Genomic DNA, 14,560 nt, shown 5'->3' on the forward strand with positions numbered 1-14,560 from the left:
CTTATTTTCTTTTTTTTTTTTAGAGTCAGATGTTATAAAATTTTTTATAATATTTTAATGTGGTATAATTTACATGCAGTGAAATGATTTTGTGGGTATCATTTAACTAATTTTAGAAAATAAATACACCTTTGTATCACATCCACCCCGTCCACACATAAGTCAATGTTTACATCATCACAAAAAGTTTCCTAATTTATCACCCAGTAAACAACCCATTAAAATAATGTGGACTTGCTACTATCAAATCATATTAGTTTTCCTGCTCTGGAACTTTATTTTTATTTTATTTTTTATTATACTTTAAGTTCTGGGATACATGTGCAGAACATACAGGTTTGTTACTTATACACGTGCCATTGTGGTTTGCTACACCCATCAACCTGTCACCTACATTAGGTATTTCTCCTAGTTATTCCTCCCCTAGACCCCACCCCGACAGGCCCCGGTGCATGATGTTCCCCTCCCTGTGTCCATGTGTTCTCATTGTTCAACTCCCACTTATGAGTGAGAACATGTGGTGTTTGGTTTTTTGTTCCTGTGACAGTTTGCTGGGAATGATGGTTTCCAGCTTCATCTACGTCCCTGCAAAGGACATGAACTCATCCTTTTTTATGGCTACATAGTATTCCATGGTGTATATGCACCACGTTTTCTTTATCCAGTCTATTATTGATGGACATTTGGGTTGGTTCCAAGTCTTTGCTATTGTGAATGGTGCTGCAATAAGCATACGTGTGCATGTGTCTTTATAGTAGAATGCCTTATAATCCTTCGGGTATATACCCAGTAATGGGATTGCTGGGTCAAGTGGTATTTCTAGTTCTAGATCCTTGAGGAATCACCACATTGTCTTCCACAATGGTTGAACTAATTTACAGTCCCACCAACAGTGTAAAAGCATTCCTATTTCTCCACATCCTCTCCAGCATCTGTTGTTTCCTGACTTTTTAATGATCACCATTCTGACTGACATGAGATGGTATCTCATTGTGGTTTTGATTTGCATTTCTCTAATGACCAGCAATGATGAGCATTTTTTCATATGTCTGTTGGCTGCATAAATGTCTTCTTTTGAGAAGTGTCTGTCTGCCCACTTTTTGATGGGGTTGTTTTTTCCTTGTAAATTTGTTTAAGTTCTTTGTACAAAACTTATTTTCTTTATACTTGATGGAAATCTTAGAGAAACAGCACTCGCCTTTTCTGCTTGATTTAACAACACCATCACCCAGAAACCTCAGAGTTTCCTCACATCCATTGCTCACAAACTGCAGCCTGGGCACAGTTCTGTCCCTCCGATCGCCACTGTGCTATTTGCACTGGACGGAGGTGATTCTTTCAGCCCTTTCCCCACTCATCGGCCGTGCCCAATCTGCTCATTTTCTCCCCTAAAATTTAGCTGGATTTTTAGGTGAGATCAGTTTTATTCATTCCTCTATTTCTGTAACTGAGCAGGCAGTTAATAAAACAAAACCAAACACACAGACCACAAAAGAACCACCTTATCTTTTTGTCAAAATGTCTATAAAATAAGTCATTAAGCCTTGCAGTTGACTTGGCCAGGGGACAGGAGTTGTCTAATATAAAAAATGAAACACTGTGCGGGCTTAGTAGCAGCTGTTTTGGAAGCTTCAGGACATCAGTGAAAATTTAAATTTGCTTTTACTTCTGAAAATACGCTCGCTTCTAAGATAGGTTGCAACCTTTTCAGTTATAAAGATTCCATTTTAACTTTTTTTTTTTTTTTTAATGTTTGGGGTCTGAGGAAGGGGAAGGCTGGAATTACTGAGATAGGAAAAGTGTGGGAAGAGTGGATTAAATGCAGGTGAAGATCATGCTAGGTTCCAAGTGCCTACTAGGTATCCAAGGGTTGGCATTCACCAGGAAGCTGGATAAATGAACTTGGAATCCAGAAGGTTCTGTCATCGACGTCAGATGTTTTTCACATTTATATCATAAATTCACCCAGAATTAATTTTTAAAAGTTTTCTACTACATGAGGTTGGTTATTATTTTCTTTCCCATGTGAATAACAAACTCTCCCAGCACCATTTATTGAGTGGCACATCCTTTCCCCACAAAGCCATCATCAAATTTTCATATAGATCTGTTTCTGGGATCTCTCTCCTGGTCCATCTGTCTTTTGTCAATTCCCTGCAAATTACCACACTGCCCTGATTACTACACCTACAATGAACCTTTAGTTGGCAAGACTCTCCACCTTATTTTTCTTTCTTCAGATTACCCTGAACCTTTGCTTTCCCACACAAATTTAGACTCATTAAGCTTGACAAAAAATCTTGTTAGGATTTTGATGGGGGTAGAGAAAAACTAATTTTATGATTTGAATCTTCCCGTCCAAAATGTGGTCTACCTCTTGGGAAATACCGTAGTCCCCCTACTTCTCCGAGGTTTCACGGCCCACAGTTTCATAGTTAACTGCAGTCAATGGCAATTAGAAAATACTGAATGGAAAATTCCAGAAATAAACAATCTATAAATTTATAATTGCATGCCATTCTGAGTAGCAAGATGAAATTACATGCCACTCCAGCCCATCCTGCCCAGGAATTGTCCAGCAGATCCACACTGTAGAGGCTGCTGCCCATGAGTCACTTAGTATTAGATCTGATAACTGCCGTCTGTTACCAGATCGACTGTCACTGCCTCACAATGCTTTGGTTCAAAGTGCAAGAGTAGTGATGCTGGTAATTCAGATATGCTAAAGAGAAGCCGTAAAAGCCTTCCTTTACACAAAAAGGTGAAAATTCTCAACTTAATGAGGAAAAAATAAATTGCATGCTGAGCGTGCTAAGATCTAAGGTAAGAAGAAATCTTTAATCAGTGAAATTGTGAAAACGGAAAAAGAAATTCGTGCTAGTTCTCCCGTTGCACCTCAAACTACAAAAGTTATTGTCACAGTGCATAGCAAATGCTTAGTTAAGATGGAAAAGCCACTACATTTGTGGGTGGAAGGCATGAACAAAAATGTGTTCTGACTGATAACAATTGGATGTGGTACTATCCTCGTTTCAGACATCCACTGGGGGTCTTGGAATATATTCCCCTCAGATAAGGGGAAGAGGTTACTGTATTTAGGCTTTCCTTAATGTCTTTCAATAGTTGACAATTTACCCCATAATGAGCTTGGAGTTATTTTGTCAGTGTTATACTAGGTACTTTATATTCTTTGGCATGGGTGTAAACAGAAAAATGTTTTCTGTTCATTGTTAGTATATAAAAATGCGATGGGCTTTTATTCAATGACTTCATAGCCAGCAATTTTAAGCTTCTTTATTCATTCTAATTCACATTCCTTCTAATTTGCTAAGTAGAGAATATATCACCTGTAAAAAAATGACAATTTTGTTTCTTCCTTTCAAATCCTAGTATATGTTATTGCTTTTTCTTTCCCTTACTGCAACAGCTAGGATCTCATGACAACAGTATTCCTCATTTATTATACAGGGATTCTTTAAATATTTTATCATTACATATGGTGTTTGTTAAAGGTTTGTATACATATGAGAGTCATCTTATATTCTTATTTTGTTAAGAATTATTACTAAGAATATTGCATTTTATCAAATGATTTTGTCTTTATTTACTGAGATTTTCTTTGTTAATCTGATGAATTAGACTAATTTTCTAATATTAAACCAATCTTGAATACCATGATCAGTTAATCATAATCATATCTTTTTAGTTCATTATTAGATTCCTTTCCTATTTTTTTAGAATTTTTACATCCATGTTCATGAGCAAGGCATGAATGTTAATTTCATTTCTCTATGTGAGATTGGCCATTAACTTTCCTTTCTTGTACTGTCTTTGTCTTATTTTGATATGAACATTATGCTAGCCTCATAAAGTGAGCTAAAAAGTATTCTCTGTCTTTCTGCTTCCAAGAACTTGTATTTATTTGGGACATACCCAATCCCTGAATGTTTGGTAGGACTGCTTGTAAAGGCAGTTGTGCCTACCATTTTATTGGTGGGAGGATTTAAAACTAACAATTCAATTTAATGGGTTTCTATCATTTCTTAAGTTGATTTTAAGAAACTTCTCTGGGACCCCATATTTTCAAATTTATTGGCATGCAGTTTTTTTATACAGGTCCCCAGTCCCTTTAAATCCATAAAGCCCTAAAAACTGGAAACAGCAAAATTGGACTTGAAGTGACATTAGGTTACTCTACAGTCTTGATCCCATATATAAAATATTCTTACATTTTTACCACAGATATCCTAACGTGTGTAATTATGGGAAATCTCTCCAGCCCTTGTGGGTAGAATTCAATAATATTTCATCAATGGATGAAACTAATTTTTAAAATTCTGCTTTCTGAAACACAACTAGTCACAAGGGATTTAGTTAAAGGATTGTGGATCTATAATACCCTTTAACTACTTGCTTAACCTCAGCAACATCTGTAGTTATTATGTCCTTTTCACATTACTTTGAAAGTTTTTCTTGTTTTCCTGATAAATCTTGTCTGAAGTCTTTTCTTTAGGCTTTTTAAAGAACGAACTTTGGGCTTTGTTTATCCTCTACCAGATGCTTGTTTCCTGTTTCATTAATATGCGCTCTTATCCTTTATTTCCTGTTTTCCTTGAGTTGATTCAACTGTTCTTGTTCTAACTTAGAGATAAACTCTGAACTTTATTTCAGGCCTTTCTTCTCTTCTGTTATAAGCATTTAAGGTTATAAGTTCCCTCTAAGAACTGCTATTTTATTCATCTATTTCTGCATAACAGATTATCCCAAATTTAGTGGCTACCCTGTTTTATTTGCTCATGATTCTATGGGTGAGAAATTCAGACAGGGTACAGTAGGGGTATCTGCTGGGGCAAGAACCTCCAAGATGTTTTTTTTCCCTCATGTGTCTTGTGCTTCAGTGAGGGTGGCCCAAAGGGGCCGGGGTATGCCGGGAAGGGTGACATGGGGCCTTCCTTCTTGCTGGAGGCTGGGCTCCTCAATTCTCCTCCATGCAGGCACACACTTCTCTCTTATATATGGCCTCTCTGGGTGGTATGTCCAGTAGAGTAGCCGGACTTTTTACATGGTAGTGCAAGGCTCCCAAGATCACAAAACTGAAAGCTTCCAGCAAAGGCTCGAACTAGGGTGAGGCCAGAGGGACCCAGGTTCAAAAATGGAAGGAGGTGCTCACTCTCAGGTTCATGCAGGGGCCCTAGCTGGAAGTGAGTACCCAGGATGCCCCGCGTGCCTCCCCTGGGCCAGCCCTGCTGCCAGGCCATCTTAACACTTGGGCCTGGGACCAGGACAGCCCCACTTCCATTACATTCTATCAGAGGAGTCACAGGCTCAACGAAGATAGAAAACGTGGGGACTACAGCAGGGAGAATGACACAAAAAGGCACGAGGAACACATGGAGGTGGGAGAGTCTCCAGTGCTCCACCTGTTCTACTGATTGTCACTTTTATCTATTTTAGAACTGTCGTTAGAAGCATATAAGTTTAAAGCTGTCATAGCTCTCTCAAGAACAGTTTTATCATTATATAGTGACCCTCTTTATCTGTAGGGAGCTTTTTGTCCTGAACTATACACTGCTGTTGATATAGCCACACTAGCCCTTTTTTTGGATGAGATTTTGGGTGGCATATCTTTTTTCCTGATACTTTTGGCTTTAAATATTTCTGCGACTTTATATATTAGTTATGTCACATAAATAGAATATGACTGTTTTGTTTTGTTTTCAGCCAATCTGCCCATCTTAATCTTTTAATGGAAGAATTTTGTCCAGATGCATTTATTATGATTGCCGATATAGTAAAATTTATTTTCTTATTCTGTGATTTTAATACATTCTATGCTTTTTGTTTCTTTTTTCTTCCTCCTGTCTTATCCTCTTTTAGATTCAGGGTTCATTTTAAGTTTCTCACTCCATTTTTCCCTCTATAGATCAGAAGTTATCATCTCTACATCTGTTCTTTTAATGATGATCTTAACCATGTTAATATATATTCCTAACAGTTTTTATTGTCTGTTCCAGTTATCAACTGATGTGTAATAAACCATCCGAAACCTTAGTGGCTTTAAGTAACTATTATTATCTCTCATGGCTCTGTGGGCTGCCTGGGTTGAACTAAGCAGTTTTTGCACGGTATCTCAGGCTATCAAATGGCAGCAGTGGCTAAAGCCATTTGAAGACTCAGTGTCTAAGACGGCTTACTTGCATGGTTGGCAGCTGGTGGCAGTTGCTAGCGGGGTGCTCAACAGAGGCTGTTAAATGAAGCACCCACAGGGAGATATGTGACTGGAGCTTTCATCAGTGTGGCATTGGCTTCTGAGAAGGAGCACTTCCGGAAACCCAGTGCAAGTTGCAAGACTTCTTATGACTCAGACTTGAAGTCAAATAGAGTCTCACTTCTGCTGCTTTCCATTGGTTGCATAGGGTGAGCCATGATTATCTGTGAGAACAGACTACACAAAGGCGTAAGTGACACGATGTGTGGCTCATGGGAGCTGCGGGAGCCTGTTTGCATACCACTTACTACGCCCTCCATCTTGAATAAAACCTGAAGGATTCTTTCATTCTAATCATGCTCCTCCCAATTTATATACTGTTTTTGTCCTAATTCTTAGTTTTAACGTATGGTTTATATCTCACAAATCAATCATTATCAATATTATTGTTTTATGCAAGTCATACTTTTTCTTAGATTTACCTACATATTTGCCATATTTTTGTTGACATTCCTTCTTGTGTTTTGAACTTTCTGGCTGAGGTATTCTCTGTTCCTCCAAGAGCATATTCTGAGGAATTTCCTCCATTCAGAGTTTATTCGCAAATGACTTAGGTTTTTGTTTGTCAGAAAATGCATTTATTTTCTCCCAGCTCCCCTAGGAATTGTTTCACTGGGTGAAACAATATCACAATTCTAAATTGATGTTATTTTTCTCTCCACTATTGAAGATATTCTACTATCTTCTGACTACTATTGTGGCTCCTAAGAAATCTCTTAGTCTAATCTTTAGTTTTTTGCAGGTAACTTGGCTTTTTTTTTTCTCTGTTATTTTTTCAGATCTTTTAAACTGTAGTGTTTTGCTGTTTCATTATGATGTGTTCAGTTGTGGATTTCTCTGTGAATTTATCCCCTTTGGGATCCATTGAGTTTTCCAAATGTAAGAAGTGGTGCTTTCCAACAATTCTGAAAAACTCTCAGCCATTCTCTCTTCAAATATTCACCCTTTGCCTTCCTATTATCTTCTTCTAAAAGTCTAACTAGACTAGGTCTCATACTTCATTCATATTTTTTCTCTCTCTTTTTGTTGAGCTCTGGGTAATTTACTGGTATTGATCCTCTAGCTCATTACTTCTGTCTTCGACTGTGTCTATGAAGGATGTTTAATTCATCTACAGAGCTTTTAATTTCAATTATATTTTAAGTTCTAGATGGTCTATTTCACTTTTGTTTAAACATGGTTTTTCATTTTTATAATTTTTTATTTTTTATTTTATTTTATTTTTTAGATGGCGACTCACTGTGTTGCCCAGGCTGGAGTGCAGTGGTGCGATCTCGGCTCACTGCAACCTCTGCCTCCCAGGTTCAAGCGATTCTCCTGCCTCAGCCTCCTGAGTAGCTGGACTACAGGTGTGTGCCACCACTCCTGGCTAATTTTTTGTGTTTTTGGTAGATATGGGGTTTTGCCATATAGGCCAGGTTGGTCTGAAACTCCTGACCTTGGGTGATCTGCCCATCAGCATCCCAGATTTTTTAGTCTTTAATCCTTTTTTTTTTTTTTTTTTTTTTTGAGACAGTCTCTCTGTCACCAGGCTGGAGTGTGCAGTGGCGCAATCTCGGCTCACTGCAACCTCCGCCTCCTGGGTTAAAGCGATTCTCCTGCCTCAGGCTCCCGAGTAGTGGGACTACAGGTGTGCGCTACCACATTCAGTTAATTTTTGTATTTTTAGTAGAGATGGGGTTTCACCTGTTGGCCAGGATGGTCTCAATCTCTTGACCTCGTGATCCTCCTGCCTTGGCCTCCCAAAGTGCTGGGATTACAGGCATGAGCCACTGTGTCTGGCCTTCTTTAATCATCTTTTTAAACCTACCTTTTTTATTTTAGACATAGTAAACATAGTTATTTTATATTCATTGTTTAATTTCATATCTGAAGTCTTTGGGAGTTGACTATCCTATAAAATTTCTCGTTGATTCTAATGGTATGTTTCCTTGTGTGTTTATGATTTTTGACTGTGAGCTCATATTCCTTGCAACTTTATCTGGGGTTATTATTTGGAGTCTGAGCTGAAGCTGCATCCCTTCACACTTGATTTGCATTTATGTCAGCCAGCGTCCTGGACACGCTACTGGCCTGTGACTATTTTTAATTAAATTCTTTACTTCAAAATTTTTTGGAGCACACAAATAATTAACATGGATCTCAAATCAGTGTGTGCTTATGAGTTCTCAGAAGAGACTTTATCCCCCTCTATTCCATGCTAAGGCTGAGTGAGTCTTCACTGTCCATTTTTATTTAGTGGGTTTATATCTTGTTCATCCCTACAATGAACATCCCAATTTTATATGAAGGGGCCACATGCTTTCCTCCTTAGGTGGAGGGAGTAGTTATCTTCCATTATTTGCAAAGCTGTCAAAACAGAAATACGAAGCTGCTATTAACAGAATGTGGCAAAAATCCTCAAGGACAAAGCTAGCATTGGTTCCTGTTTATCTAATGAAGTTTCTGATTTCAATTTGATAATGTTCCCTACACAGTCCTTAGCTTTTGTATCAATATTTTAGTTGTTTCTATCCAATGGACATCTTTAAGGTACTGAGTCCACCATAATGCCAAAAAATAAAATCATCTCATTGGTATATCTATTTTTTAAGCATTTTATAAGTACTGCCCTACTGCCCTCTAGTAAAATTGTGCCAATTTATATTACATTCATCGGGGGGTAATTAGAAACTACAAATTTTAATGTCTTAGGCTGGCCTTAGCTTAAACATTTCAATTGTATTTGATATGAAGCTTTATGAAATCCAAAATACTAGGATATTTAATATTTTCAATAAAAATAATGCGGAACAGGGTCGAGCGTGGTAGCTCACACCTGTAATCCAAAGACTTTGGGAGGCCAAGGCAGGCAGATCACTTGAGGCCAGGAGTTTGAGACCAGCCTGGCCAACATGATGAAACCTAGTCTCTACTAAAAAACAAACAAACAAAAACAGCTAGGCATGGTGGCATGCACCTGTAGTCCCAGCTACTCTGGAGGCTGAGGCAGAAGAATCTCGAACCCAGGAGGCGGAGTTTGCAGTGAGCTGAGATCGCACCACTGCACCCCAGATCTAGGCAATAGAGCAAACCTCTGTCTCAAAAATAAATTAATTAATTAAATAATGAAGATCAGATTCAAGGATATTTATATCCTGGCACCCACAGAAGGTCTATAAACAAACAAAACAGAGAGAAAAAAGATCTTTTAAGAAACAAATCTATGCATAAAGTTCAGAAGAACATTTTAACAGCAGCGGCTGTGAACAAATCCAGGTTTCCAACTTACTGTTTGACCCTGTACCAGCCTCCCATTCTCATCTGTGAGATGGACATTATAGTGGCCACCTCAGACAAGTGTCAGAACAATTAAATAACATAATGTTGGCATAGCACAGAGCCTGACATAATTTCTCAAAATCTGGCAGCTAATATTATTAACTTGTTTTGGTGACTCCACTAGTGAGTGAGGCAGCTGAGATTTGAACCAAGTTTGCTTGAATCCAAAGCCCATGAGAAACCTTTTTGATTTGCATATTGTTATAGGAAATAGGGATTTGTTGTTCCCAGGGAGATTTCTTGCTACATGTTTTTTCACTGTGCAGTGAGCTACCCATTTTCTCACAATAAGCCCCATAAAGACAAAAAGGTAGGATCCTTTTCTGGCATGTCATAAAATTGATGAACCTTCTTTTTTTTTTTAATTGAGACAGGGGCCTGCTCTGTCATCCAGGCTGGAGTGCAGTGGTGTGTCTTGGCTCACTGCAGCCTCTGCCTCCTGTGTTCAAGCGATTCTCATGCCTCAGCCTCCCGAGCAGCTGGGATTACAGGCATGCACCACCACGCCCAGATAATTATTGTATTTTTAGTAGAGATGAGGTTTTGCCATGTTGGCCAGGCTGGTCTTGAACTCCTGGCCTCAAGTGATCCGCCTGCCTTGGCCTCTCAAAGTGCTGGGATTACAGGTGTGAGCCACTGCACCCAACCAAAATTGATGAACATTCTTGAACTTAGTTATGTACTTACAGAAGATAGATGATATTTAGCTTCCCAAACAGCTTGCAGGTAAATTTTCTAATAAGGCTTTTGATACAATAAATATCCTGTGATTCTGTTCTTCGGCAATGAACAACTTCTACCTTTCCTCTCGGAGAAGTGAGTACTGACATTTTTTATCCTGTCCCCAAAAGAGAGAAAAAAGTCCACTATTAATCTGATATGACAAGCCAGTTTGGTTATAATATGCACAAAACTGAACATTAATTCAATTTCCATATGGTCAGAGTGAACATGGTATGAGAATACTGGTGTGACACGTTTTCCCCTGGGTGTAGTCTGTGACGACTGTCACTGCAAACCAGCTGACGTTCCTCCATAGGAGAATGAAGTTTCTGAGAACTGGCCTGTTTAGAAGTTTCTGCAACTATATTCTTTGTTCCCAACAAAGCTGCTTTAAAAAATTCTAACAATAGAATTGGAAAAACATTGAAAGGAATTATTTACGGATTCAGGGTCCTCTTATATTTAATCGGCCACGATGGCATGTTGTCAAGAGTTACTGGGGAAATACTGACAGCTGCTGCCTATGTTCTTAATAGAGTTCTCCAAACTGGAGCTCTGAAGGTCAGCAGTCTTGAGACATATTTTGAGACCAAAAAAGTTCCGTGGTTAAGTGTAGGAAATGCTCGCAATAGGCTTCCTGAAGGGCCACCAAGCCCATTAACATCTTTGAGAGGTTCCATAATAAAGCAACTTGTTTTCTTTGTATAACCCAGCCTTTCCCACACTCTTGGAACAGAATCTCTAATGACAGCAACAGTGGAGAATCTAACATTCCAGAAGGACACTTTGGGAAATGCTGTTGACAAAAACAGTAGGTCACAAAATGATTTCAATCTCTCTATCATTGTCTCAATTTCTGTAAGTATCTCTTTCTTCTCTCTTTCCCTCCCTTCTTTCCTTTGTAGGGAAAACCATTTTATTATATACTAGCCAGTGAGCTCAAAACAGGGAAAACAATGAAGGAGAAATTAATAATGTCTAGACTCCTATCAAAGCTAGCCATAAATATTGTCATTCCTTGTTCTGGTTTTAAATTAAAAGCAAAATTGGAATGAGACATCTTGTTTGTGAAACGTATCATAAACTAATGCTACAAGTATATAAAAATTCTGAATAAAATAAGAAAGTATAATTAGATAACTGACTTTGGTAAAAAGAAAACAAGAAAAGAAGAAAGAAATCGAGCGAGGGAAATTCTCCAACCAGGTGGCAATGATGTGAGCAGTGGCTCAGGAAGTGATCAGATCTGACACAGGTTTTGGGGATAGAATGGACCTCACTCCAAACAGAGAATTAAAAATTAAACCATGCATCTACCTGGGACTTTGGATGGGCCCCTCAGTAAGCGAGGGGGCTAGAAAAATTAAACTCACCAGCCCAAGAAAGTGACAAGCTTTCTCTACACAAAGCTCTAGGTAGAAAACAAAATAAAAATACTGCTGAGAAGTCCAAATTCTAGACTAAAGTAGGTATGGCATTCTAGTTCACACAATCTGTGTATTATGGGAGTCACCAAGAACTTTAGACGATAGACTCTGAAACAGACTACAAACTAAGTATGTTTATAATAAAGAAATATAGAAAGAGAAACAAAAGTCATGAGACGAGAACAGGTGATTATTTAAAAAAGAACAGAAACTTAAAAAATGAAATATGTGGTTATTAAAATTTAAACTAAGAGGATGGGTTAAAAATAGAGAAGAATAAAGAAAATAAACTGGAAGATACTTATGAACCAATTATCTAGAAAGAAGCACATAGAAACAGAAAATACAGAATTCAGCAAAGACACATGTAAGACAGAATGAAAAACATCTGTCTTACGGGAATTCCAAAAGGAACAAATGAAACATTTGAAAATAATGGCTAATTACTTTTAGTATGGGTGAAAGACATGAACCTTCAGTTCAGAGCAGAAAATACAAATAAACTCCAAATATATAGTAAAACTACAAAACCCTAAAGACAAACAGAAAACTTTAAAGGAACCTGACAAAAGACAGACTGTCTATGAAAAAATAATTAGACTCACAGAATATTTCTCATCAGCAACATTAGAAGCCAGTAGCATATGGGTTAGCAAACTTCTGTAAAAGGCCAGAGAATAAACACATTAAGCTTTATGAGCCGCATGTTGTCTATACAACTAGTCAACTCTGCCATTGCAGCACGGTAACAACCAGAGACAATATTAGCACAAATAAGCATGAATGTATTCCCACAAAATTTTACTTACATACACTGAAAGTTGACTTATGTATAATTTTCACGTGCCATGTAATTTTTAAAAAATATTTAAAATGTAAACTACATATAAAGTTTAATGTAAAATGTGTGTGTGTCTGTGTGTGTGTCTATATATATATATCTCCCTAGCTCACTCATAGTCCATACAAAATAGTCAGTGGGCTGAATTTAGTCTACGGCCCATAGTTTTCTAACTACTAGAATAGTGTTTTAAAAATATAAAAGGAAAAATAACCATTAACCTAGACTGATAAACCTAAAACATCATTTTAAAATGAAGATAAAATAAAGACAATTTCATACAAAGACTGAAAGAAATTCAAATAATCTTGTAGAAAGAACTAGGAGATGGTATATTCTGAGAAGAATAAAATCAGAAAGAAGTGGAATACAAGATTAAATGCTGGGAAATAAGAAGGTAAACATGAAGGTATATCTACAAAAACACTGATGGCAAAAAGTAAGAAGGATAATACACTTTTCCTAAAAAAAAAAAAAAAAAAAAAAAGAGAGAGATGAACTGAATTGCCAGACAACAGAAATGTGAGAGAGAAGGATGGTGTTCAGAAGCAAAGTATTCTAGCATGTTTGTACGTTTGAGCAAAGGCAACAGATATTTAAACCAATGATTCATTTGGTAAATCAATTGTTTACAGTTATGCATTTAAGGAAAATCAAAGAAACATCTTTTTAATATTTATTTATTTTGTTAGGTGGCTTTATGACAGTGATATAAAATCTTCTCTATTTAAATTTTGAAAAGTGAGATAAAATATCTAAATAATATGGTTAATAAAGAGTTATGGCAAATATATTGATGTTGGTTATAACTGACTGCAGTTCTAGAAATCTGCATAAATCTTTTGTTGAAAGCAATATCTGCATTGGTAGACATGATATTACTACATACATAAATATATATTTTCCCCAAACACCAAAAGAGCCTTGCAACTGTGGTAATTATCCTAACAAATGAGCTGCCAAGTCATGTCATTATACATTTGTCCAAACTCATAGAATGTACAACACCAAGAGTGAACCCTAATACAAACTATGAACTTTGGGTGATAATGATGTGTCAATGTAGGTTCAAGATTGTAACAAATGTACTGCTCTGGTGGAGGATATTTTTGAGAGTTGGAGGCTGTTAGAGGGGGGAAGAGGTACAATAACTGATAGTAGGAAGCTGTTGAGGGGGGAAATCTCTGTGCCTTCCTCTTAATTTTGTTGTGAACCTAAAACTTCTCTAAAAATTTGTCTATTAAAAAAAATTCTCTTAACCTTTGCTTTTCAGTTTTTGAGGGCAGGTTAAGTATCATAACAGCTAATATCTACTGAGCATTTGTCTTTAATCCTAGTGAAACAAATGTTATTAGCCTTGTTTTATAGTTGAGGACATTGAGGCTAAGAAAATTTAGAGTAATTAAATAAAGGCACTTACAGAATTTAAACATGTTTCTTATCACAAGACTGAGTTGTTTTCCAGTTACTCTATATTTTTTCCTAATATCTGGCTTCAAAGTACCTTCTGTTATTTTTAATTCCAAGCCTTAGAGTTAATTATTTGGGCACCTTAGAACTAATTATTTGGGCACAACTGTCCGGAAACCAGAAACGAGGGGGCGTGGACCCAGAGACTACTAGAATGCAATGCTCGAGGCACTGCAGCCTAAAAGGGCGGCAGCTCGCCCCTTCGCATGCTGGGAATGGTAGTTTCCTCGCTCTCCCTTCTTCCCCCGCCCTCTGAACATCCAGATTGGAGCTTCGTTCCTACTCCCTTGCAGGGCGCCACGGCTCGACAGAGCCACTCGTCCTCGCCTGGTCATCCCAGTTCCAGAGGCTGACCTGGGGATGCGCCCTTGACGCCCTGAACCGCAGTCCTTGCGTCGCTGCTAGTCAGGCCAGCGTTACCCACCTCATCCGCAGCTCCAGGAGGCCGCACTCCACGCGCTGCTGCAAGGAGGACGCGCAGCCTGGTCACCATGGAAACGGTGCCGCCTC

General features: G+C 37.9%; 1 protein-coding gene across 1 annotated transcript in view; it reads right to left on the reverse strand.

Moving 5' to 3' along the window:
• The window catches only part of CFAP61 (cilia and flagella associated protein 61), a 319,261-nt gene extending 304,706 nt beyond the window's left edge, over positions 1-14,555 (reverse strand). Inside the window, exons 1-2 of the mRNA XM_030826708.1 lie at positions 14,475-14,555; positions 10,277-10,427 (exon numbers count right to left, since the gene is read on the reverse strand). Of these exons, the coding sequence (XP_030682568.1) occupies positions 10,277-10,419 (143 nt within the window). The 5' untranslated portion in view covers positions 10,420-10,427; positions 14,475-14,555. The remainder of the gene's footprint in view (positions 1-10,276; positions 10,428-14,474) is intronic.
• Positions 14,556-14,560: the final 5 nt, after the last annotated feature.

This window comes from Nomascus leucogenys, chromosome 13, assembly GCF_006542625.1.
Source record: "Nomascus leucogenys isolate Asia chromosome 13, Asia_NLE_v1, whole genome shotgun sequence".
Lineage (NCBI taxonomy): Eukaryota > Metazoa > Chordata > Mammalia > Primates > Hylobatidae > Nomascus > Nomascus leucogenys.